Here is a 25,733-nt window from a genome sequence, read left to right as displayed (position 1 = left end):
ACTGAATGTTCACCAAGCTGCTAGCAATGGAGATCCCAGAGAGGTGGGGATGAGCACTTATACTTTATATATATATATACACACACACACATTTTTTAATGAGCATATATTAGTCTAATAAGCAGAAAAATACAAGTAAAAACAAATCATGATTAGTAAAGCATTTCATAATTATTTTTAAATTTCTTAACATAATGAATGATGAGTATAGCTCTAATTTATCCATCCTTATTCATACAGACAATGTATGAATTAAAGTTCATCTACGTTACGGATGAACAGCATAATCAGAGTTTTCACTTGGTCATAACTTCCTTTCCAAACTCTGCTGCTCGACTCCAGGCACAGTGTGACATCCATGGGTGAGAATCAACTCACTTGGCCAGGCGTGTGTCAGAAAACCACCCGGTGTCCCCTGGCTGCTGTGACACCAGGTACCTGAGCAGACAGAACAACTGCGGGAGGAGAAGGCAGCCCTAGATCATCCACTCTTGCCAGAGCATTCCCTCTGAAGATTCACTGACTTCCGTGGTTCTCCCCAAATCTGAGGTTTACAAAGTAGCCAAGATGCTCACACAGGGAGAGAGAGAAGGATATACTCTGCACAGACAACAGAGGTAAAAGGGATCAGCTGGGACATCTCTGGATTTGAGGAGAAGGAAGGTGGCCAAGGGCAAGAGACATTCGTGACAAGTCCCAGTCAGGGATGGGGGTGCTGCTCTCAGGCCTCTCTGCTGCCGCCCGCACGCTCCACCCACGCACAGGAGCTCACACGGCTGAGTTGCCCAGGCCTTTCCTGTCCTCTGCCTATACCTCTATCGTTTCTTCAGCGGCTAGAGGCTGGTCTCAACACCCCTAGCCAGAAAACAGGCAGGGGATCCTGGGGCCAGCGATTACCAATAGTGAGCATGTTATTATAAAGACGGAGGAAACCGTGGCTTTGAAAAGGGATGGGAGGAAAAGGACTAAATTTTCCAAAATGCAAATTTTTTCTTCTACCTTCCCCCATCATTTGCGCAATTTTTGTCAAGTCCAAACGTAATTTAAAATGAGGTAGGTAGTTTCTCTCTACTCGTGCCTTCATCTTTGTGTTGACTGTTGAGGCCTGTGCCGTGAAAGCACTAGTGTGCCGTGCAGGGGGAGCACCAAGGGTGGCACCAGTGACTGCAGGAGCTTCTCAGTTGGCTATTTTCTCAATCTCGTCCAAGTCATCTGTGTCCAGTCTTTCTATTTTCTTATCTGGGGGAAAGAAAAGAGAATTCAAAGAGAGACCAACATGGGGTTACAGAGACACACACTCAGGGAAGGGACAGCACAGCAGGGAGGGAGGAAACACAGGTCTCTGCTGCCTAGGAACGTGCTGTGCCTCTGGCCACAGAGATCCTTCACTGAACCCCAAAGGCTTCCAGTGACTGAGCAAGGGACACGGACAGCAACAGGCAGAGCCCCAGGCCACTCAGCCTGGCCGGGGGGGACTGTCATTCAAGTCCCTGAGCCCTGAGCTCTCCAGGTGTGCTCTTTGAGAACTTCCACATTGTAGGGAAGGAGTGGAATGGGACAGAGACAAAGTCCTCTCTCGGGGCCACAGGAAAACCTCCCCTTCACCCTCCCCTCCCCCCCCGGACTTGCCCCTGTAAGGTAAGGGCCCAGCAGGGGACACTCCCAGGGACTCACTGAAATGCTCCTGGATTCTGTTCAGGATGTTCATGCTGTGCTTGCTGTCCACCATGTTCACGGCCAGGCCCCTCTTGCCAAAGCGGCCGGTGCGCCCGATCCGGTGCAGGTAGGTCTCGTTGTCCGGGTTCCCATCCTTGTCCACGGGAAGGTCAAAGTTGATGACGACAGACACCTGTTCCACATCGATACCTGCATGAAGGAGAGTTGGACAGGAGTAAGCATGGGAGACAGAAATCACTGTCGTCCACAGTCAGGCCTACACACGCCAACCTCAGGTGGAAGGAACAGTCTGGGATGGGCCAGCTCTGGGATTCAGACAAAGGGGCAGGTAGCAGAAGCCAGAGGGAGAAAACAGAACTGTGGCAGGTGCTGACCAAATTATGAAATCAGCCATCAGGCTCCAGAGAGCCTCTGCTGGATACCAGTATCTGGAGAAGCAGCTAAAGCCTCACTGGGGGCCCCAAGAAGAGCAGGTGCCCTTCTAAGCCACCAAGTCAGGACTCCTGGCTTCTGTGAAAGTTCTCCTCTGCTGAGGGAATACACACAGGCTCTTCTAGAAAACAGGATCTCCCGCAAACCACCAGAGTGTCCCGCAGACGAGGATCTCTCCCGCTACCCCGAGCCTGCAGACCAGGACACAATCTCTGCTCACCGCGGGCACACACGTTGGTGGTGACCAGAACCTTCTCTTTGCCCTCTCGGAAGCGCTCAATCACTGCAGCCCTCTGCTCCACCACCATTTCACCACTCAGCAGAGCCACCTGGTGGCCTTCTTTTGAGAGCTCTGCTGCCAGCCAACTAGCTGTTTTGCGGGTCTGGAAGGAAGAAAACATTTCAGAAATATAAGTACCTTAAGAGAATATTTTTGATCTGGAAGACTACTAAAACTTAGCAGTTAAGCATTATGTGTCTTAAAATTGTTAACGTGATGTGGTATAAAGAAGTAACCATGTCACCTGGGTGCTAATCTTAGAAAAATATTTAACCTTAATATAATCACAAGGAGGGGGGAAATCAGAGACATTCTAAAGACCACTTACTAGTCTGAACTCTTTTTTTTTAATTTTTTTATTTTTAAGATTTTTTGATGTGGACCATTTCCAAAGTCTCGATTGAACCCGTTACAACATTGCTTCTGTTCCATGCCCTGACCCCTTGGACCCAAGGCATGTTGGATCCCAGCTCCCTGACCAGGGATCGAACTGGCACCCCCTACAGTGGAAGGTGAAGTCTCAACCACTGGACTGCCAGGGAAGTCCCTAGCCTGGACTCTTCAAGATGTCCATGTCACGAAAGGTGGAGAAACTGTGATAGATTAAGGGAGTCTCAAGAGAGACTAAATGCAACAGACATTCTCTGATTGGCTCTTAGGTTTAACAGCAGCAGCCAAAAGCAATAAAGGCCATTTTGGTTCACATGGGGAAAGTGGCATATGATGGACTACAGAGAGGACACTCGCTGCATCACTGTGAAAGGTGTGACAATGGTCCTGTGCTCGTGCAGGAGCACGTCTCATCCTTAGGAAGCATTTAGGTGGGAAATGTCCTGATATCTACAACTGACTTTAAAATGATTCAGCAAAGGACTTCCCTGGTGGCGCAGTGGTTAAAAATCCACCTGCCAGAAACTAACACACCATTGTAAAGCAATTATACTCCAATAAAGATGTTGAAAAAATAATAATAATAAAATGAGCAAAAACCCTTACCCTAAAAAGGGACACAACAAATTTAAAATAATTACATTAGGCAAGATTTGTTTATATTGAATTTCTAATTCTTACTGTTTAAAACTGTCAGGTGCTTTATTAATTGATACTTTCACAAAATGAGAAATGCGTAATTTCTTTGATGGAAAATCATTAGTGCTATATGGTGCAAATCACCTGATAATTTAATAATATAAGGTGGCATGGCTTCTATGAAGTTACATTTCAGTAGAGGAATAACATGCTTACAAAAGGGTTTTTTTATAATAAGTATTTATATCTACACATACTTTCTAAATATACTGAGTTACATTATGTCTGGAATAAAACAGTGAATCAAAAGGATCTATACTGCAGTTTTCTACCATATATGGCATTATATATATATCCCAAAGCAAAATAACTGAAAGTATTTTATTAAATAAAAAAAAAGAATCTGCCTGCCAATGCAGGGGACATGGGTTCGAGCCCTGGTCCACGAAGATCCCACATGCTGCAGAGCAACTAAGCCCATGTGCCACAACTACTGAGCCTGCGCTCTAGAGCCCATGTGCCACAACTACTGAGCCCACATGCCACAACTACTGAGCCCATGCACCGAGAGCCTGTGCTCCGCAACAAGAAAAGCCACTGCAATAAGAAGCCCGCGCACCAAAATGAAGAGTACCCCCACTTGCCACAACTAGAGAAAGCCAGTGCGCAGCAACGAAGACCGAACGCAGCCCAAAAAAAAAAAAAAAAAAAAAAGATTTAGGAAAAAGTACAGATATCCCCCACACAAAGCTATGGATAAAGCAAATGTTGACAATGGGTGAAGGGCGTGAAAGTGCTCATTTTGTATTTTTTTTCATCTTTTCTGTAGGTTTGAAAGTTTCAATTTGAGTTTGGGAAAACAATGCCACTGTAAAAAAAAAAATTTTTTAATCTACAAGTATTCCAATAATAGAGTAAGAGTTCTCTTATTCTTACATCACTTAACAGAATTTTGATGTTTTCTTCAGCGATCTTAACTATTCCTGAAAAATTATTTTGGCTATTATAAATGGGGTCTGGGCTTCCCTGGTGGCGCAGTGGTTGAGAGTCCGCCTGCCGATGCAGGGGACACAGGTTCGTCCCCCGGTCCAGGAAGATCCCACATGCCGTGGAGCAGCTGGGCCCGTGAGCCATGGCCGCTGAGCCTGCGCGTCCGGAGCCTGTGCTCCGCAATGGGAGAGGCCACAACAGTGAGAGGCCCATGTACCGCAAAAAAATATATATATAAATAAATAAATAATAAATGGGGTCTATCCTTCCATTTTCTGGGGTCTATCCTTCCATTTTCTAAGTGTTTGTGTTTGACACTGGAAAACTACTTATTTTCTAGTAATTTTCTAACCAACCGTCCTGTTTAGTTTCTTATTTTTCCTCCAAATATCAGTTGATTTACTTGGGTTTTCTAATGTATCACCTACAAATGATATAAAGTTCAGGAGGCTCCATGCTTAGACTATATATATGCCTCAGGATACTAAGAAGAAATTGTTTCTTACATCTTCACAAACCACTTCCTTTCCAGCCACAGGGAAGGAACCTGGTCCCCCAGCACAAAGTGGAGCTGGCTGAGAGGGAGGGCGCAGGGCCACACCCTCCAGTGGAGCTCCTCCCCCCCAGGCCTCCTCCTGCTGCCTCTGCTACTCACATGGCAGAAGATCATGGCTTGAGCAATGGTGATGGCCCCGTAGATATTACACAAGGCCTGGAACTTCTCATCTCTGCTATTGCATAGGACGTAATACTGCTTAATGGTGTCCAGTGTCTCCTCCTCGCGCTTCAGTTTGATGATGTTTGGGTCTGGAACCACTTTCTGGGCAAATTTCCAGACAGAGTCTTCGAAGGTGGCAGAGAAAAGCAGCATCTGGCAGTTCCTGGGAAGCATCCTGCAAGGGAAGGCCCAGGTGTTCAACATGACCCCGACCCAGTGTTTCACTGCAAGGAACAGAAGCACAGCCTCCCCAGGCTTGGATGACCTGCGTCCCCAGGAAGGTGGCAAAGCAGGGAGGAGCACTGCAGGGTGGAGGGAGGAGCAGACGTGGGGCAGGGACAGCTGGTGGTAGAGTCCCTAAGTCTCCTTCCTCAACCCAGGCTGGGGGTATGGTCAGTGCGACATGGAAATGGCCCACCAAACAAACGCCTCTGAAAGCTGCAGAGTAAAGAACTGGCAGGGGCAAGACGAGGGTGAAGTAAAAGGAGACGATGCTGCAGATCAGGAGGCCGAGAAGTTCCTCCTGGCTCAGGAGTTCCTACCTCTGGATGCGGATGCTCTGATCTTGGTGGCCCTGAGTAGCTATCATCACGTCAGCCTCATCCAGAACAAACACCTTGATCTTCTTGGGGTCAATGAACTTGAGCTTGGAGCACCAGTCCAGAACGGTCCCAGGGGTGCCAATGACAATGTGCTCACTGATCTTCTGACCTCTTTCCACTGTGGAGACAAGATGTGTTCTGTGGGTACTTCCATGGCTAAACCCGCTTTCAAAATGAAAGCCTCCTTGCCCATCCTTCCAGAGCTAGAACAAGTTAATTCCAGATTTCAAACCACAGGGGTGTTACCCAAAAGTTTTGTGTTCTTGTACTGTAAAATGGGCATGACACCCATCTCACTGCACTGTGGTCAGGATTAAATCCTACACAGTCAACCCTCCATGAGTGTTAGTTTCCCTTTTTCTACTTTCTCCTGTAATTCCCCATCACCCAATTCTTTCTCTTTAGCATAACACTTATTCTTTTTATACCATCCCTTCACTCATGGTTCATTGATTTCCTTATAAATTGGTAGTTTTTAGTCCTAGCATCCTGGCCCAGTGATTTTTTGCTTTGTTAGATATTCTAATTGTGTAGACAGTTTTCCTAAGTACAATTTCTCTTTGATTGAAAAAAACACATTACTCTCAAACTATAGCTGGTGGGAGTTGAAACTGATATAACCATGTATCAAAATTACTAATGCATGTAGCCTTTGACCAGTGCTTCCCCTATTACGAATCAATCCTGTATGTACATGAATATGTGTGAAATAACATATATGCAAGGATATGCATTCATTAAAACATAACTAAGCAAAATATGACGCACCGAATGGATGACACCAACAAAAGTATAAAACTGTTTAGGAACTGATGTGGAACAATCTCCAAAATACATTATTAAATGTGAAAAAGAGGTTGCAGAGCAATTTGTATACCAATAGGGGCAAAAAAGAATGCATGTAATATATGTACATGCGTGTGTGAGTGTTCTATCTATTTCGTCTATCTCTACTGCCGTGCCATGAGGGATGCAGGATCTTAGTTCCCCGACCAGGGATCGAACCCGTGCCCCCTGCAATGGAAGCGCTGAGTCTTAACCACTGGACTGTCAGGGAAATCCCTACACATTATCACATTATCACTTGTCTGTAGCCACACAGACTATCTCTGGTAGGACATGTGAGGAATGGGTTAGTACTGGGTGCCTTTAGGCAGGCAGAACCAGGTGGTTGAAGGGTATGGGAAAAGAAAAGTTTCTACCATATATCCTTTTCAATTTTGAAACATGTGAATGTCACCTATTTTCAAAACAAAATTTAAAGTTCGAGGAGAAAGGGACTTCGGTCAGGAATTCATTAACTCCACTGGAAAAGTTTTAAATGAACTCTTCAATACCTTGTGGTTCTCACTGTCCACTGCCCATCAGTCTAAACTGAACTTTAAAAAAAATGATACCTTAAATAGTTAATATACTAATCCTTCACACAGTGAAGTCCCCTGTAAAACAATCTAGAGAAGATCCATGTTGTCTCAAGATTCTGGTACACTACACTTAGCTGCACCTATCAGTGTAAGACATCAAACACACACAAAAATACTAATAATTTCTGGTTAAAGTACTCTTTCTGCATGCTGAAACATGATGGTTTCCTCCAGGAAAAGCCCTTGTGTGATTATTTGTGTGGTAACTGTACTAGCCGTTTTTGTTTGTTGAACGACAGACAAACTACAGAAAATCAAACGGGGAATTCCCTGGTGGTCCACTGGTTAGGACTCCGCACTCTCACTACCGAGGGCCCAAATTCGACCCCTGGTCGGGGAACTAAAGTCCCACAAGCCGCACAGTGCGCCCAAAAAAAAAAAAAGAAGAAGAAAGAAAATCAAGTAGGGAATTTGATATACACTTTCTTGAAAATGAACAGAGACCCTATCACTTAAATGAAAACAACTGACTGTTATTTGTTGTCATGATAATGTTTCAGCTTAAGGGAAAATTAGAATTTTGGAACACTTCTATGTGTTGCTGTAGGTTTGAGAGTTTCTCCATGTATAAACTCCTCTGAGTTGGTTGGTGGTGATATTAATGCATTTTAAATGCTATTTAAAATTTTGTATTATGAAATATGTCAACATTTGGAAGATCAGCATAACTCAATAAGACAATATTTTCCAAATGACCAAGATATGATGTTAGAAAACCACAGTTGGGCAAAAGATGCATTCAAAGTGCAAGGGAGACCAAGGAATTTTAATGTAACAGTACGAAGAATTCATTAATATGATTTCAGATATCACATGGCAACTAACTTTTAAGTAATTACCATTTGTTAATAAGTTTTGGTATGGCATCCAAAAAAACAATATCTAAAATTATAAGAAAGGTTAGATTTTCTTCATATTCTTCCAAAGTAAGTACTTGGGGTCCTCAATAATGTTTAAGAGTGTAAGAGAGCAAAAAGTTTAAGAACCGCTGCTCTAGGCGATTATAAACTGCTGGGTTGAAGGGATATCTCTCTTCCATTTTTCTAGGTAATGCCAACTGCTTCTGGAAGTCAGCGTGCCAATGTATACTCCCCACTGGAGCACGTGAGCCTTCCAGTTCTTCCCCATCTTGGTCAACACTTGGTTTGCCAGACTTCCTCATTTCTACCATCTGAGAGGCATACAGTGGTTTCACTTGATGTTTCCTTGATGACTAATGAAGCTTATCATCTTTTCACGTTTACTAGCCATCTGAATTCCTTCTTTTGTGAAGCGTCTGTTCAACTGGGCCTCTCTTGTCCATTCTCCTATTGGAATGCTTACTTTTTTCTAATTGATTTGTAGTTTTTTATATTCTGATAACTTCTCCATTACCCATTTTCTACCTGCCCCTCCTCCCATGTAACCCATATTTTCTACATTCTACAGAACACATGAAAAAAGAATTGGTGGAAGGATTTCTGATTTGGTAAGAGCAAGTGAACTGTACGTGCTCTTAGATTACTCTTACTAAAGCTGTGCTTTACTTTTAAAGAAAGGGAACTGACCCAACCTACCATCTTCAGTGCTCATCCCTCCCTCGTAAGCAGCTTCCGGAACTCTGGGTGCTGAATTCAAACCCTGGCTCCTAAGTGAAATACTCCACACTGGAAGAACCCCATGACTCATGCAGGGATTTTTTTTTTAACAACTAAAAATCTTATTTTAGGAGTGGAGAGAATTTTTAACAAATCAGCAAGTATTTAAGTAGATTTGCTAAAGGCAACACTGGGCTCCAAGGTCAGACTGAACTAGAAAGTTGAATCTCATCACCTCATCTTCAAAATTCATATACCCAACCACCCGCCCCAACTCACGGCCTAGGTCTTGCCCCTTTATACTCACATTTATTGCCTCGAACAGCATAAGCAAGCTTTAGTTCGGGATGAAATCTGCCCATCTGCTCAATCACTTTTCCTGTCTGAAGCGCCAGCTCATACGTTGGGGAGAGGCACAGACACTAACGGGCAGATCATAGGTCAGTTTAGGAGAGCCTTGTAGTAACAGACAACAGTACTTGTACTTGTACAACAAGTACAGCGATGTCATTACCACTTGAACAGTGTAGGAAACCACATCCTCGTCAGCCAGGCCCACACTTCAGCTGTGGACAGAAGCCTTCAATAGGGAGCCCTGGCTTGGCAGATGCCTTCAGAAGCCACTGTTTAAGGCTGCTGCTTCCAAATCAATTCTACCCAGGTAAGGGCCTGGTGCACCACTGGGCTTTGCCTGAGCAACAGTCTGAGGCATCAGACGCATTCAGACTGTACCAGGGGCACCCTCGTTAGACAACCCCCCCCCAGATGGCGCAGCCATTCCCAGGACGAGCAAGCCAGGGCCCCCAGGATTCCACCCCCTCACCTGGGGGTATCTCTCTGCTGGTTCCACTCGGCTGAGCATGGCCAGGACGAAGGCAGCTGTTTTACCAGTACCAGACTGAGACTGGGCAATCAGGTTCTGTGGGCTGGATGAAGGAAGAACAGAGATGAAAATAATATTGGTTAATAACAATCAAGTGTCGGGACTTCCCTGGTGGCGTAGTGGTTAAGAATCCGCCTGCCAATGCAGGGGACACAGGTTCGAGCCCTGGTCTGGGAAGATCCCACATGCCGCGGAGCAATTAAGCCAGTGTGCCACAACTACTGAGCCTGCATTCTAGAGCCCATGCTCCGCAACAAGAGAAGCCACGGCAATGAGAAGCCTGTGCACCACAACAAAGAGTAGCCCCCGCTCGCTGCAACTAGAGAAAGCCTGTGCACAGCAACGAAGACCCAATACAGCCAAAAATAAATAAACAAATTTATTAAAAACAAAACAAAAAACAATCAAGTGTCCAAACGTTCTTTCTGGGTGGTAGGAATAGGGATTTTCCCCCTTCATGCTTCTATTATCCAGGTTTTCTGCACTGAGTACAATGATAAACTTTTTATATGATGTTAAAAAAAAACTGCTTAAATATTAAGTGAAATGATTATTTTAGATGGGCTCACACTAAGAAATCCTCATTCTAGGCTCTAGCACAGCTAGAGTGCCCTAGTTTTATACCCCAAGGGGCCTATGGAAATTAAGACTGCAGAGTAACATCTGTGCCCAGACAAATCCCTGAGCCATAATGTGTCTTCAGGACTCAGCTCCTACTATGTGCTCCCTTTTCTCATCTTTATGGAAAATTTAAGAGAACAAGTCAGATGCTTTAGAGGGAACTTTCACATTTCACTTCAGGTAACCCAATGTCATGGGAATAGGTGGCACTTTTTTTTTTTAATTTATTTATTTTTGGTTGCGTTGGGTCTTTGTTGCTGCGTGTGGGCTTTCTCTAGTTGAGGCGAGCAGGGGCTACTCTTCACTGTGGTGTGCGGGCTTCTCATTGCGGTGGCTTCTCTTGTTGCAGAGCACGGGATCTAGGCGTGCGGGCTTCAGTAGTCGTGGCATGCGGACTCAGTAGTTGTGGCTCATGGGTTCTAGAGCGCAGGCTCAGTAGTTGTGGTGCACGGGCTTAGTTGCTCCACGGCATGTGGGATCTTCCCAGACCAGGGCTCGAACCCGTGTCCCCTGCATTGGCAGGCGGATTCTTAACCACTAAGCCACCAGGGAAGTCCTAGGTGGCATTTTTATCATTAAAAAAGAGGGACTTCTCTGGTGGTCCAGTAGTTAAGACTCCGAGCTTCCACTGCAGGGGGCACAGGTTTGATCCCTGGTCGGGGAACTAAAATCCCACATGCTGTGTAGTGCAGCCAAAATATAAACAAACAAACAAACAAATAATACAGTTGAATGAAAAAAGTTGCTACCTAAGTATGATACCATTTATGTAAGGTTTAAAAATATGCAAACTTGGAATTCCCTGGCAGTCCAGTGGTTAGGACTCGGCGCTTTCACTACCGAGGGCCGGGGCCCGGGTTCAATCCTTGGTCAGGGAACTAAGATCCCACAAGCCACGCAGCGTGGCCAAAAAAAAAACAAACAATGAAAGCAAACTACGTAGTAAAAGGATAAAAATACATGAGAGAAGGCTTCCCTGGTGGCACAGTGGTTGAGAGTCCGCCCGCCTATGCAGGGGACGCGGGTTCATGCCCCGGTCCGGGAAGATCCCACATGCTGCAGAGCGGTTAGGCCCGTGAGCCATGGCCGCTGAGCCTGCGCGTCCCGAGCCTGTGCTCCGCAACAGGAGAGGCCACGACAGTGAGAGGCCCGCATACCGCAAAAAAAAAAAAAAAAAAGAAACGAGAGAATAATGACCCACATCAGTGATGCTCACTTGGGAGGGGGAGGGGGAGGGGGAGGGGAGGGGAGGGGGAGGGGAGGGGGCTGTGAATGGAGGGAGTTACATGGGGGCTACAACTGCCGACTACATTAATGGCAGCTTTATTTCTTGGCAGGATGGGGTTACGGAGATGTTCCTGGTATTGCTCCTGATATTTTTTGCAGGTCTCAAAAATTTTAAAATTATTAAAAAACAATAGCAACAACAAAACAGTTTTTAAAACTGCATAGAATAACAGCACTAACTTTTTCTATCAGTTTTTATTAAGTGGAAAAGGCAGAAACTGTATTGAATTGCATCTGACTCTCTGCACCTGTCTAAGCTGTTCCCCTGAAGAAGCACGTTGCTCTCAACGGCCCATCTTGTGCTCAGGAACACTACAGCTCTTGGTGGAAGACGTTTAACCCAGTTCTGAAGAGGTGTGCCAGGGTCCATATACTTACGGCTCAGCAAGCATCATGGGTAACGCATTCTCTTGTATCTTGGATGGTCGATTGAACCCCATGGCATAGACTCCCTGCAGAAGCTGTGGTTTCCTAGGAGGCCAGGGAGAAAGATGGATTCCTAGTTGTTGAAACTGTTTAAAAGCCTAGAATTTTATTTTTCCCTATATCTAGCAAAGAATGATACTTCCTGTCAGACATATTTTCCTATGCCTTAAAAAATACTAACTAAAACAAAACAAAACCAAAATCTTTCCCTACTAAATCTTAATCTGAAACTACTACGCAATTTATAAAATCCGGGCTAGTTTCCTTTCTTGGAGAAGTTCATCTTTCAGGAGACCCACAAATTTGGTTGGCCTTGGATGACAAACATTCCCAGGATACTGGAAGAATGGTACTTATTAATTCATGGTATAAAATAAATTATAAAAGACATATCTAAAAATAAACACTGCTTACTATGCTGCTAAGATACAGAAGTCCCTTTAGGGAATGACATTTCAGTTTTCATTTCTCAGTGCAGATGCTCCACTGAACCACAGTCATTTTGTGTTCCATGGGCCTTCCAAAGCCAGCTGTGCAAGAACTCGGGACAATCGAGAGGTAAGAAAATTGATTCAGCCAGTTTCTAGTAAATAGGTAAAGGGAGTTCAGTTATCATACTGAACTTTACGAGTGATTAGATTTACTTATTATGTCTAGTCAAAATCAAAACTAGAAAAGCACCAACTTCTTACATAAGTAGCCACACAACAAATATCAAATAAAGCTGCTTTTGTAGTACATTTATAATAAGCTCTCTGCTACCTCTAAATTGACAGGGTGTTTAACAAAAATCCCACCACACTGTTTTTAAAGTAAAGTCAAACCAAGTCAAGAGTGTTCTCTAAGCCTTCCTTAGAGTTTAACAGGCTCTCTAAAAGGCAATTCTTCTGGCATATGGTGGTTCTCAGACACAAAGAACTTTGAACAGTAACATCCATTTGGAAGAAAAGGTTGTGAAGCTTAGCAGATTCTGATTTGGTTGCCAAGGAAACGAAGTCACTACTGAAAGAGGACTCAAGTGATCCAAGAACTTTCAGTGGCTAATTATTTTTCTTTTATTTTCCAGATCTTTTCAGTAAAAAATAGACCAAGTATATTAGGTGACCTAGGTTTTATTCTTTGTTTCCTTTGGCTACTAACAATTAAATCAGAAAGAACTTGCCTTTTCAAAGAGGACAGTTCATCACTGGTTGACCTGAGAACTCCAGTCCTTTAAATGAAAGGAACTTAAAAAGACCACTGATACTTGGAAAAGCAAGCTGTCAGAGCACACATAGCTGCTCGGACAGAATTTATGAATGGAAGCAGAAATGACAGATTTGCTGAAAAAAGCCTTTGACAGAGAAAATACACATAGAAAAGTATAATGTCCTGAAAATATTCAAAAAAAAAGGCCACACTTTAAAAACCTTGCTCTTAGCTATTGCTGCATTAACAACTTGATTTGGTTCTAGTTAACTCTCTTATTTTAAGTGTCTCTTACTCTCAAGTGGTGGTAATAGTTGGCAGAAATGTGGCCCCTATTTGCCTACAGTGGGCATATGATAGATTTTGCTAAACAAAGGCAAAGAATCCATTCATTCCACCACTTTCTTATTCACTAGCTATTTTCTGTCTATGATTTGAGTCCTGGCAGGCAGCAAGAAGGGTAGCTATGTCTTGTGTTACTCATAACACCCAGCACAGTGTCATGTACATAAACCAACAACCCTAAATACCTCTTTACTAACTTACTGAAGGAAACGAAAAACTTGGCATAACATTACATAATTCTCTGCCTTTAAAACAAGGACATGTTAGAAGTCATTCTCACCACAGTGCATAAATGTGCACACGTAAGGCTTAATTCTGGGTTCTGGATTTTTTAAAAAATTCTGCAACACTGAAGGCTGATTTCCACTGCAGTTACTGGGAATCCTGCACAGGCTTCTTGGACAGATTTTATAAAAGCAGATAAACTGTTCTTAACACTGTAAACCCTATAGTCTAACAAAAGGGCTTACCTAATAAGAAATGTTCCTGACATCCAGAAATCACCTGTCAGCCAATATTTTATTGAAAGTTCTAAGAGCATAAAAGAAAAAAGACTTTCAGCTATGATGAATAAATTTGTGGCATTTAAAAATCCCTAAGGAGAAGAACTGGGTAGCCAAGAGACAAGGGTGGAGGGAGACCATCACTTTTTCATACTTTTAAACTTTTGAATCATGTGAATTATTAACTAGTCAAAGAAAGTAAATATACTAAGATTTTTAAAAAATAAAAGTAGAAAGTAAAATTCCCACAAGATCTCTGATATGCTAAGTCTTATAAAGGAGGGACTAGCAAGGAACAGTTGTTCAAAGGAACGGATACTCACAGCCGAAGCTCCTCGAAGGACTTCACTGAGTAGAGAGGGGAGTTTGGATCTCGCTGCAGGACTTCCACTTGGTTGGTGTTATCGACAAGGTTGCTTCTGATCAGCTTGTTGAGTAAGGACTGGGCGGCTCTGTCCTCTGTAGGAAACAACCAGTAGATCTTCCTCATACTCACTGGGCAAACCCCACCCTTGTGAAACCTCTCTCCCCATGTCTGCACCCACACCTGAATGGCCCAGCAAGGTGGGAGAAAAACATAATCACACCAAAAGGTCTCACTTTAAACTCCTGACTGCTAGACTCAAGTGGTCTGAGCTGCCCAGCAAGACTTTGTTTCTATATGCCACTTATTCACTCTTCTTCTCTCTTCGACTTCTAACCTCTCCACATTCTCACTCATCTAATGACCCTGCTACTCACTTCCCTGAGAAGTGAACGTAATCAGAAGCACCTCCAAGTGCTGCCGTGACAACCCACACACCCACTTGCGTTTGTGAGCGTCCTTTCCACCTTCCCTGCTGTAACTGTGGATGGACCGCCATCCTCCTGAGGCTAGCCCCTCTACTTATACAATGGGTCCCATTCCGTCTTTCAGACAAGGATATTTCTCCCAGCAGTGACCTTCTCTCTTGCATGATCAGTTTCTCCCTCTAATGGATCATTCCCACCAGCATGTACACATGTTGTAACACCTCTCATCATAAATGTGCTTCCTCCTTTATCCCACATCCCCATCCAGTTACGGTCCCAGTTCTCTGCTCCCTTTTATGGAACATTCCCTGACAGGGCTGTCTATACTCATGTCTTCACTTTCTCTTCACTGAAGAGGTTTTTTTAAACTAACCTCCCCATCTGACCTCAACAGCCCTTGTCAAGCTCACCAATGACTCTACACTCTAAATCAACTGAACAATTTTTAGTTCTCTTAACCAACTTATTACCTATATATGACTCCCTACTTTTGAAACACTTCCTTCTTTTGGTTTCCGGGATACCACTCTCTTTTGGTTCTCCTTCTATCTCACTGTTTTCAGTTTCCTTGGCTGATTCCCCTCATCTCCTTGATCTTATAACTCAGAATGCCTCTGGCTCCAGAGAGCCATGTCCTAGGTGATACTATGTCTCTTGCTACAGGGTTTCAAAGATTAGTTACCTTTCTCTTCTTCATCTGTTTTCTCTGGAGTGGCATTAGTTTTGATAACACCTACACAAGAAAAGAGTTATCATAATCAGAAAGGCAAGTATCAAATCCACTCAAAAGTGGACCTCCCTGGTGGTGCAGTGGTTAAAAATCTGCCTGCCAATGCAGGGGACACAGGTTCAAGCCCTGGTCCAGGAAGATCGCACATGTGGCGAAGCAATTAAAGCGGTGCGCCACAACTACTGAGCCTGTGCTCTACAGCCTACGAGCCACAACTATTGAAGCCCGCGCGCCTAGAGCCTGTGCTGCACAACAAGATGAGCCACCACAATGAGAAGCACGCACAATGCAACGAAGAGTAGCCCCCACTCGCCGCTACTAGAGAAAGGCCGTGCACAGCAACCAAGACCCAACACAGCCAAAAAATATATAAATAAATAAATTTATTTTAAAAAAATCCACTCAAAAGGTGGGACAATATAAATATCAAACCTTATTTAAGTGATCAAAATTTAAATAGTTGGCGTTTCTATACGTTTAATGGATTTTTATTCCTAGGAAGTTTAGTGCATAAGAAATGTTCAAATTTCTAGAAATGCTGGCTGACTTCAGAGTGATCAGATATGTCACCTCTGACTTACTTATTTAAAATATAGCATTATTATAACTATATTTAAAATATAGCATTACGTTAGCAGACACAATTAGACATGAGAAAGAAAATAAAGGTATTAAAAATTAAAAGGAAGAGGTAAAACGATCACTTTTTTTAGATTACAAAAGATTGTAGGGGCTTCCCTGGTGGCGCAGTGGTTGAGAGTCCGCCTGCCGATGCAGGGGACACAGGTTCGTGCCCCAGTCTGGGAAGATCCCACATGCCGCGGAGCGGCTGGGCCCGTGAGCCGTGGCCGCTAAGCCTGCGCGTCCGGAGCCTGTGCTCCGCAACGGGAGAGGCCACAACAGTGAGAGGCCCGCGTACCGCAAAAAAGAAAAAAAAAAAAAGATTGTAAACTTGCAAGACTAAGAATATCAACTTGGGCTTCCCTGGTGGTGCAGTGGTTAAGAGCCTGCCTGCCAATGCAGGAGACACGGGTTCGTGCCCCGGTCCGGGAAGATCCCACATGCCGCGGAGCGGCTGGGCCCGTGAGCCATGGCCGCTGAGCCTGCGCATCCGGAGCCTGTGCTCCGCAACGGGAGAGGCCACAACAGTGAGAGGCCCGCGTACCGCAAAAAAAAAAAAAAAAAAGTATCAACTTAAAAATGACTACAAAATAAGATACCTCAGTAAAAGATAAAAGAGCTAGGTACAAAATAAATAAATAGAAATCAGTAGCTTTTATAAATAGAGATATTATTGAAAAAATCCTCTTTATAATAGCAACTAAAAAGATAAAATATTGCGCCTAGAAATAAAATTAACAAAAAATATGTGAGACTTATATGAAGAAAACTTTAAAACACTCATAAACTAATGCAAAGAGTTAAAGCTAAAAAGCTCATAAATAAATTAAAATGGAACTCTAAGATATTCAATTAACCCAAAAGAAAGCAGGAAAAGAGCCAGAGAAACAAAATACAAAGCGACAAACAGTAAAATTGCTAACCTAAACCCATCCACATCAATAATTACATTAAATGCAAACAGATAAAATACTCCAGTTAAAAGAGAGAGATTATTAGAATGGCTAAAAAAGCAAGATCCAACTGTCAGCTGTCTACAAGAGGCACACTTTATTTTTATTTATTTATTTATTTTTTTGCGGTACGCGGGCCTCTCACTGTTGTGGCCTCTCCTGTTGCAGAGCACAGGCTCCGGACATGCAGGCTCAGCGGCCATGGCTCACGGGCCTAGCCGCTCCACGGCATGTGGGATCTTCCTGGACCGGGGCACGAACCTGTGTCCCCTGCATCGGCAGGCAGACTCTCAACCACTGCGCCACCAGGGAAGCCCCACACTTTATTTTTTAATTTTTTAAAATTGAGGTATAGTTAATTTACCATATTGTATTAGTTTCAGGTGTACAACATAGTGATTCAAAATTTTTATAGATTATACTCCTACAAGAGACACACTTTAAATATAAAGACACAAATAAGTTGAAAGTCAGTGGATGCAAAGAGATACATCACGCAACCAGCAAGCATACAAAGGCTGGAGTGGCTCAGGTAATGCAGATTTTAAGACCAAAATCACCACCAGAGATAAAGGAGGATATTTCTAGTAAGAGGTCCATTCATCAGGAAGATATAAATGTGAATGTACCTGGCAACAGATCTGCAAAACACAGGAGGCCAAAACTGACAAAATTAAAGGGAGAAATAAGACTATTCCACAACTGTCGTTGGAAATTTTAACACTTCTCTTTCAACAACTGGAAGAACTAGACCAAAAAGCAAACAACAAAAAACAGTTAAGACATAGAAGATCTGAGTTAACACTATCAACAACGGTGGCCTAATTGACATTTAGAGGACACTATACCCAATAACTGCAGAATCATATTTAATGGTTTCTGATCAAAATGGAGTTAAATTAGAAATTAATAAGATATCTAGAAACCCCCCCAAATATCTGGAAATCAAACAACACACTTCTAAATTATCTATGGGCCAATGAAGAAATCAAAAGGGAAACTGAAACTATTTGAAGTATATGATAAAAAAGAAGAGGAAAGTAAACCCAAAGTAAGTAGAAGGAAAAAAAATACAGAGTAGAAATCGATGAAATAAAAGACAAATATTCAGGAAAATTAACATTGCCAAAGCCTAGCTCTTTGAAAAGATAAAAAAAACTAATAAGTCTCTAGGCAGACTCATCAAAAAAGAACAAACACATACTGCCAGTAATAGAAATGAAAGAGGGGACATCACATATGCTACAGTCATTAAAACATTCCTAAAGGACACAAAAAGGGATGTGAAAAAAATGGAAAGACTTAATCATAGGTTTTATAAAAAGACTCAATAGCATATAGATGTTAAGTTATAAATGTAACATGGTCCTAGGGGAAATACTAAAAGATTCTTTGTTTTCTTAGAACTAGTCAAGTTGACTATAACAGAATACGTATGGAAAATAAGAATAGCCAGGAACACTCTAAAAAAGATCAATGGGGACTTCCCTGGCGGTCCAGTGGTTAAGACTCTGCGCTTCCACTGCAGGGGGCATGGGTTTGATCCCTGGTCGGTGACCTAAAATCCCACATGCTGTGTGGCACAACCAAAAAAAAAAAAAAATCAGTGAGTGGGGACCAGCAGTCACAGACATTAAAGCATGTCATAAAGCTCCAGCAATCAGGAATATGATCCTGGTACATGAATATGCAAAATAAGCTTGACAGGATAGATGAGAAAATGCAGAATTTGGTATATAATACAGGTGGATCTCAAACTAGAGAGGAAGAATGGACTATTACAAAAGCGGCACTGAAACAAATCTGTAGCCATCTTGACATTAAAAAGGTGAAACACACTAGAGAAAACACTTTGGATCCATACCTCACAATCCACACCAGGAAAAATGCCAAAAGGATCAAAGACTGGGCTATGAAAACTGACTCAAATTCCAGAAATAATAATGTGAAAGACTGATACGTTTGACTATATAAAAATGTTTGCAGAGGGACTTCCCTGGTGGTCCAGTGGTTAAGATTCCATGCTCCCAATGCAGGGGGCCCAGGTTCCATCCCTGGTCAGGGAACTAGATCCCGAATGCAGCAACTAAAGATCCCACGTGCTGCAACGAAGATCCTGCGTGCCGAAACTAAGACCCGGCGCAGCCAAATAAATAATTTAAAAAAAAAAAGTTTGCAGAGCAAAAATACACAAGAAAAAAGTCAAGAGACAAAACTGGCTGAAGTATTAGCAACTTCTATCACAATCTTAAAATATGAAGTTCTTCATATTTAGAAAAAAGACAAAAAGCTCAGTAGAAAAGGAAACAAATTCCTTTATACTTATGAAAATATTCAGCCTTATTAATGAAATAGAAAAATGTATTACACTGATCCACCAGGTTTAACCTGTCAGATTAGCAAAATTTCAAGTTTTTGACTAAAAATTCTGTGGTGGGGCTATAGGGAAACACTTTCATGCTTTACTGATAGAAATATAAATCGGTATAATACTTATGGAGGGTACCTTGAAAAATACTGATAAAAAGTGCAAGTGCATATGCCTTTGACCATGGATATCCATTTTGGGGGAATTTATCCTACAAATGTATTTGCATACATGTAAAAAGAAGTAAGTTCATGGTTATTCCATGAAACATTTTATAACACCAAAAGAATGTGGCCAACCCAAGTATCTATCAAAAGATGACTGGTTAAATAAATTATGGTCTATCAACACAATGTAATACTATGCAGTTACAAAACTGAGTGAGGAAACTCCATTTACTGGTAAGGGAAGCTTGCCAAGGTATGTTGTTGAATGAAAAAAAGTAAGTACACTGTGTATACTCTGCCATCTTTTGGTGAGAGAGAGAGAGGGAGAGAGGGAGAAAAATCTGTATTTGTTTTGCATAAAGAAACATTGGAAGTGCAACTGAGATTATCATACTAAGTGAAGTAAGTCAGAAAGAGAAAGACAAATACCATATGAGATCACTTATATGTGGAATCTAAAATATGACACAAATGAACCTATCTATGAAACAGAAACAGAGTCACAGACATAGAGAACAGACTGGTGGTTGCCAAGGGGGAGGGGGTTGGGGGAAGGATGGAGTGGGAGGTTGAGGTTAGCAGATGTAAGCTATTATACATAGAATGGATAAACAACAAGGTCCTACTGTATAGCACAGAGAACTATATTCAATATCCTATGATAAACCATAATGGAAAAGAATATATAAAAAAAGAATGTGTATGTATGTATAACTGAGTCACTTTGCTGTCCAGCAGAAATGAACACAACATTGTAAATCAACTATACTTCAATTAAAAAAAAAGAAACTTTGGAAGAATATTAAAAATCCAATAACAGTGGTTACTTATGGCATAGGGTGGTATATGGGTTGAACTGTGTACCCCCCCAAAATTCACATGATCAGTCCTAACCCCCCAGTATCTCAAAATGTGATCTCCTTTTGAGATAGGTTCACTGCAGATGTAATTCGTTAAGATGAGGTTGTTAGGATGGGCCCTAATCCAGTATGACCGATGTTCTTATTAAAAAGGGAAATTCTGGATGTAGACATGCACAATACCATGAAGGCAGGGACTGGGGTGATGATGGCAGAAATGCCTATAAGCCAAGGAATGCCAAAGATAGCCAGCAAACCCTCAGAAGCTAGGAAGAGACATGGAATAGATTCTTCCTCACAGCCTTTAGGAGGAACTAAACCAGCTGACACCTTGATCTCACATTTCTGGCCTCCAGATCTGAGACAATAAATTTCTGTTGTTAAACCACCTAGTTTGTGATACTTTGTTGTGGGAGCCCTAGCAAAGTAATATAGGTGGGGAGTGGGATCTGGGTAAATGGTGGTCCAGGATGGGAAGGAGGCCTTTCACTTACTTATACTTTCTGAATTTTGAACCCAGATTAACCCTTCCAAAAAATTAAATTAAAAAAACTTAAGGAAACATTATCAAGTGAACAGTGACTCTACAATCCAATAGTGATTCTTGATTTTAAGGAGTCAGAAGCTAAAATGTGGAAAACTAATCTACCTCCATCATTAATGAAACCAAATTTACTGGTTCTCAAATCCAGTGCTGACATTTGCCAAACGTGCTAAATGAAAGCTCCTTTCCACATCGCACCTATGAGTGCAAAGCAGAAGTGCACATGTAGCTTGTAGTTACTAGTGACTCACCATTGGTATCTGGTTTGACTTTCTCTTCCTTGATCTGCAAATTACTCATCTGAATGGGAATAAAAGGAAACATTTAAGAGTAGAGACACCTGATAACCAAATACCATGAATTACACAATTGACCGTTAAACACAGGTTTGAACTTCAAGGGTTCACTTACTCAAGGATAAATGCTACAGTATTACTCAACCCATGGTTGGTTGAATCCAGAGATGTGGAACCACATATACGGATGGACAATGTTAGTTATTTGGGGATTTTCAACTGCAGGGAGGGTTGGGGGCTCATAACCCCCAAGTTGTTCAATGGTTAACTACATTTATTAAGCTCATGTACACAAGTCTAAATGGTAAAACAAAAAAGGGGGGAGGGTCTTACCCAACTGTTAGAAAGCAATGTTTATTTACTTATTTTTAATTTTTATTTTATTTTTTTGGCCGCGCTGCACGGCATGTGGGATCTTAGTTCCCCAACCAGGGATCAAACCTGTGCCCCCTGCAGTTGAAGTGCGGAGTCCCAACCACTGGACCGCCAGGGAATTCCCAGGAAGCAACATTTTAAAACATTTACTTATATCAGCCACCCAATAAGCAGAGTGGTTGAAACCAGATACCAAGTATCTTTAGGTCTATATTTGTGTTATTCATAAGAACACAGCTAGATTAGGGTTGTAGGTTTAAAAAGATTTGAAACCAATTCTCAGTAACTGCCTTTTAGGGAATATCTGATGCTAAATACTAGATTTAAATTCTAGAGTACAGAATCATATCCTTTATAATACTTTTTGATTTATTTGTGGCTGTCAATTTTATACTTCTGACCTGATTCCTCCTGAACTCCAGTGCCGCATTTCCAAATGCTTGATGGGCACTGTATAGAAAAGAGTTAACACAGCAGGTCTAACTGCTATCCTTAGGAAAGCCAGCTTGCAAAGTTGGCCCCTGGCTGACACCTGGAAACTTGGATTTGGAGAGAGTTCCCACCATTCCCAGAACCGCTGAGGGGTTCACTAACTATCTTTCTAAAAACATGTGGTTTATGATAACACCTGGTTTCCTTCCAGGGGTCTGGAATTTTGGTACCTGCTAGGCAAAGAATGGCGATGTGATAGACCCCTAATAAAAACCCTGAGCACTGAGTCTCCAACGAGCTTCTCTGACAACACTTCATATGTGTTGCTACAATCTGTGGCTAGAGGAATTAAGCAGGAATTAAGTGGAGCTTGTGACTCCTCTGGGAGAAGGTTCTTAGAAGCTTGTGCCTGGTTTCCTCTGGACTTTGCAACACGGGCCTTTTCCTTTTGCTAATTTTGCTTTCCATTGTAATAACTCACAGCTGTGAGTACAATCATATGCTGAGTCCTGTGAGTTCTCCCAGGAAATCATTGAACCTGGATACCTCTTGGTGATTCCCAACACAGGTACTTACCAAGTTGTCCTCCTTACCTCAAATTCAGAACAGCCAAACATGAACTCATCACCCTACATATCAAATCTGCTGTTCTTCCCACTCCCCTAATCCTGTTATTAGCACTATATTAATATCACCTTGTGGGATCCAGGTTGAAAACAGTAATCTTTGCCTTTATCTCCCTTCTCTTTTTTGTAAATCTTCACACCTCCACAATTATCTCTTGAATCCATCCCCTCATCTTTACTTTCATCATTCAACATAGGCCCCCTATCTCTGGGCTATGAGAGTAACTTCCACATTGATCTCCTTTCCTTTAGACATCACTCCTAATATATTCTGTTCTCTGCAGTCCAATAAATCTTGCTAGCTCTCAGATCGAATCTTGTCAGTATCCTTCTTAAAAACCCCCAAACAAGCCAAATAAAGCCTTTCATTTTCAAGTTCTTTGTTAAGGGCCAAAGTACACTCCTACGATATTTTCAGTACTGCTCCTACTACAACCCGATAACCTTAAGCTGCAGCAAAAATGAGTTCTGATTCCTGTTCTCTAGGCAAGTCCAGCACTTCTGTGCATTCTATTCTAAAATGCCGTTCACCTTCATCTCTATCTTAAATGATTATTTTCTAATATCCAGCACAAATATAAACTTCTTCACGAGGAATTTCCCTGACTTTCCTACTCATAAACATCCTCTCCCCATTCAAAGTTCATTTCTCACATTATTCTTACCATTTTCACAGCACCTCCCACGTTCTAGGCTTCCTAACTAGATTGTAAAGCTTCTTCCTAAACTTCCCTGGATTTAGCCCATTTCAACAATCTGCTGAGAAACTGACAATCCTCCCAAGGCAATAAAGGGTGACCGGAGAAGAAATGTAATTTAGGCATTAAAAGGTTACATAAGACGTCAGACTACATGGGACTTCCCTCGCGGTCCAGTGGTTAAGACTCCACGCTTCCACTGCAGGGGACACAGGTTCGATCCCTGGTAGGGGAACTAAGATTCCTCATGTCGCACTGAAGGGGGGGTGGGGGGAAAGACTTCTGACTACAAAAAACCCCTATATTCTTAAAATCAATGGTCCATTACCACCAAACAAAGGTAACTTAGAGATAAGAACGGGGAGTCACAGTTTACACTATAGTTAACTTCCCACTGAATGGACCTTCATTAATCAAAGAACCAGTATATGAAATTAAATGTCTCTTTAAACACAGATGAAACAATTTGTAGTGCCTCCCCCCGTTTGCAGTAGATTGAAACACTAAATATAAACCTGAATCTGTTATTCTGCAAATTGCTACAAACCGCCAACCATGTTAAGCACGCATCTAAAAAATGGTAAAATAAGAGTAGCAGACAATCACTCAGAAACCAGATGAAAAAGAGAATCAGCATCGCGCCTTTTCTTACAATGCCCACTGAGGAGGTGCAGTGCAGAAAAGACAGCATACATAGCAGGGACAGATTTGCCACAGGATAAAAGTCTTTAACTGGCCCAGATCAAAGGAAAAGGCTCCATACTGGTCTCTTCTGCCTTAGCCGCAAATCAAGGCTAAGAGATTCCTCCCAGCAAACCTTTAGGGGTGTGTGGGCCACGGCCTGCCCAACCCAGGGAGCTCCCTGGACTCCAAGCAGGGTCGGCTTGGGCCCTCCAGTACGCTCGCCCCGCCTGGAGCTGAAGCCACTGACCGACTTGACAGCCGCTTCCTGCTTGTCCACTGCCAGGGCCCACGAATCGGTGGCCATGGTCCCGGAGGAGGAAGGCCGACTGGCGAAAAACACAACCGCACGAACAGCAGCACCAGCCCTAAACTCTGCAGGCGCAGGAACCACACTCACTCGGACCGGAAGCGGCGATGCGCGAAGGTGACGTCAGTTTCCGTCCGGGGCGAGACGTCACCGTCCGCGCGGCGCCACGCAGGGCCTAACATCGGGCTTCGCTTCCACTCGTCGTGCCCCGCTTCCTCTCGTCGTGCCCCGCTTCCTCTCGTCGTGCCCATACCCGCTTCTTCTGCGGACTTCCGCGGGAGCCACCTCATCGTGCCTGGAAATCCGTAAGTTCTATGGGGTGAAACTCGTAGACCTCACTTCTTTGCCTTACGTCACTCTGAAGTAACCTAAATTTTATTTTTACGTCTGCCACGTCTCATAATAAATGTGTTAAGTCTCTGAGCTGCAAAGCCTTGCGCAAAGCAAAGTCCTAGGAGAAAACTATATGATGCCAGTTTCTGCTGTTAACGAACGAGATAACGTGTAAGACAGCAAAAAAGAAAGCGAAACCGAACGCCCTAAACCCCCATAATTCCACCACAAAAAACAAAAACAAAAAAGCCCCCAGCGTTTTCTTTACCTTCTGGGTCCTTCTAATTTCTGTACATATGCATCGTAGCACAGGTGTTTTACATAGTCCTAAACAAAGTACACATACAATTTTAAATTTGACTTTTTATACGGCTAAGTATTTTTTAAAGTCATTTGTCGATTTAATGTCATTGTAGTCCGTCAGTCTCATATCACGTAAATTACCTAAATCCCCTTTCTCCCCGCCCGTTAGGGATATAGGTTTTTTCCATGTTTTATTATTAATTGATAACACTTAAGTGAGCATTCCCACCCTGTCAAAAATCATCTTACTTGTTTGCTTCCAGTTTACTTTTTGTCTCTCCCCACTAAAATATTAACTCTTCAAACAAGAGCAAAGATCTTATCTGTCTTAATCACAGTTGATTGAAGAACCTAGAAAAGTGCATGACACATGGTAGACACTCAATAAATATTTTTTAATGCATGGCTGAATAGACTAATGAAGATTTTAGTTCAAAATGTGTTACTCTAGGACACATTTCTAATCATTGCAACATTTATGTCAAAATGTATGAATGAGGGACTTCCCTGCTGGTCCAGTGGCTAAGACTCCGAGCTCCTAATGCAGGGGGCCAGGGTTTGATCCCTGGTCGGGGAACTAGATCCCACACACATGCTGCAACTGAAAAAAAAAAAAAAAAAGATCCCACATGCCGCAACAAAGATCCCACGTGCCACAACTA

At 42.6% G+C, this 25,733-nt stretch overlaps 2 protein-coding genes across 7 annotated transcripts in view; one reads left to right on the top strand and one right to left on the bottom strand.

Moving 5' to 3' along the window:
* ST3GAL2 (ST3 beta-galactoside alpha-2,3-sialyltransferase 2) overlaps positions 1-25,733 on the top strand; it is a 106,774-nt gene that overhangs the window by 69,132 nt on the left and 11,909 nt on the right. The window contains exons 8-11 of one of the 5 annotated variants that reach the window (XR_007474446.1): positions 8,200-8,256; positions 8,581-8,620; positions 11,778-11,917; positions 12,420-14,311. The exons of 1 other annotated variant lie outside the window; for it this stretch is intronic. The gene's annotated coding sequence lies outside the window, so the exon portion shown is untranslated. Of the gene's footprint in view, positions 1-2,756; positions 4,168-4,940; positions 5,082-8,199; positions 8,401-8,580; positions 8,621-11,777; positions 11,918-12,419; positions 14,312-25,733 lie in introns of those variants that run through there. 3 more of the 5 variants (XR_007474445.1, XR_004485113.2, XR_004485114.2) reach the window with 3 other exon arrangements.
* On the bottom strand, positions 90-24,539 carry DDX19A (DEAD-box helicase 19A). 2 transcript variants are annotated; one of them, XM_004273252.4, is made up of 12 exons: positions 24,376-24,539; positions 21,269-21,317; positions 15,457-15,507; positions 14,306-14,441; positions 11,899-11,991; positions 9,553-9,655; positions 9,037-9,151; positions 5,669-5,846; positions 5,064-5,301; positions 2,330-2,492; positions 1,675-1,866; positions 90-1,239 (listed from the first exon to the last, which is right to left on the bottom strand). In XM_004273252.4, exons 1-12 carry the CDS (start codon positions 24,430-24,432, stop codon positions 1,178-1,180), a joined length of 1,437 nt encoding a protein of 478 aa, XP_004273300.1. In that variant the 5' UTR covers positions 24,433-24,539; the 3' UTR covers positions 90-1,177. The 2 variants fall into 2 exon arrangements, with proteins under 2 accessions (XP_004273300.1, XP_033290557.1); XM_033434666.2 differs by lacking the exons at positions 15,457-15,507; positions 21,269-21,317; positions 24,376-24,539 and adding an exon at positions 13,950-14,010.

This window comes from Orcinus orca, chromosome 20 (genome assembly GCF_937001465.1).
Source record: "Orcinus orca chromosome 20, mOrcOrc1.1, whole genome shotgun sequence".
NCBI classification, from domain to species: domain Eukaryota; kingdom Metazoa; phylum Chordata; class Mammalia; order Artiodactyla; family Delphinidae; genus Orcinus; species Orcinus orca.
Note: the sequence above shows the minus strand (reverse complement) of the source record. Positions and strands in the feature narration are given on the sequence as shown.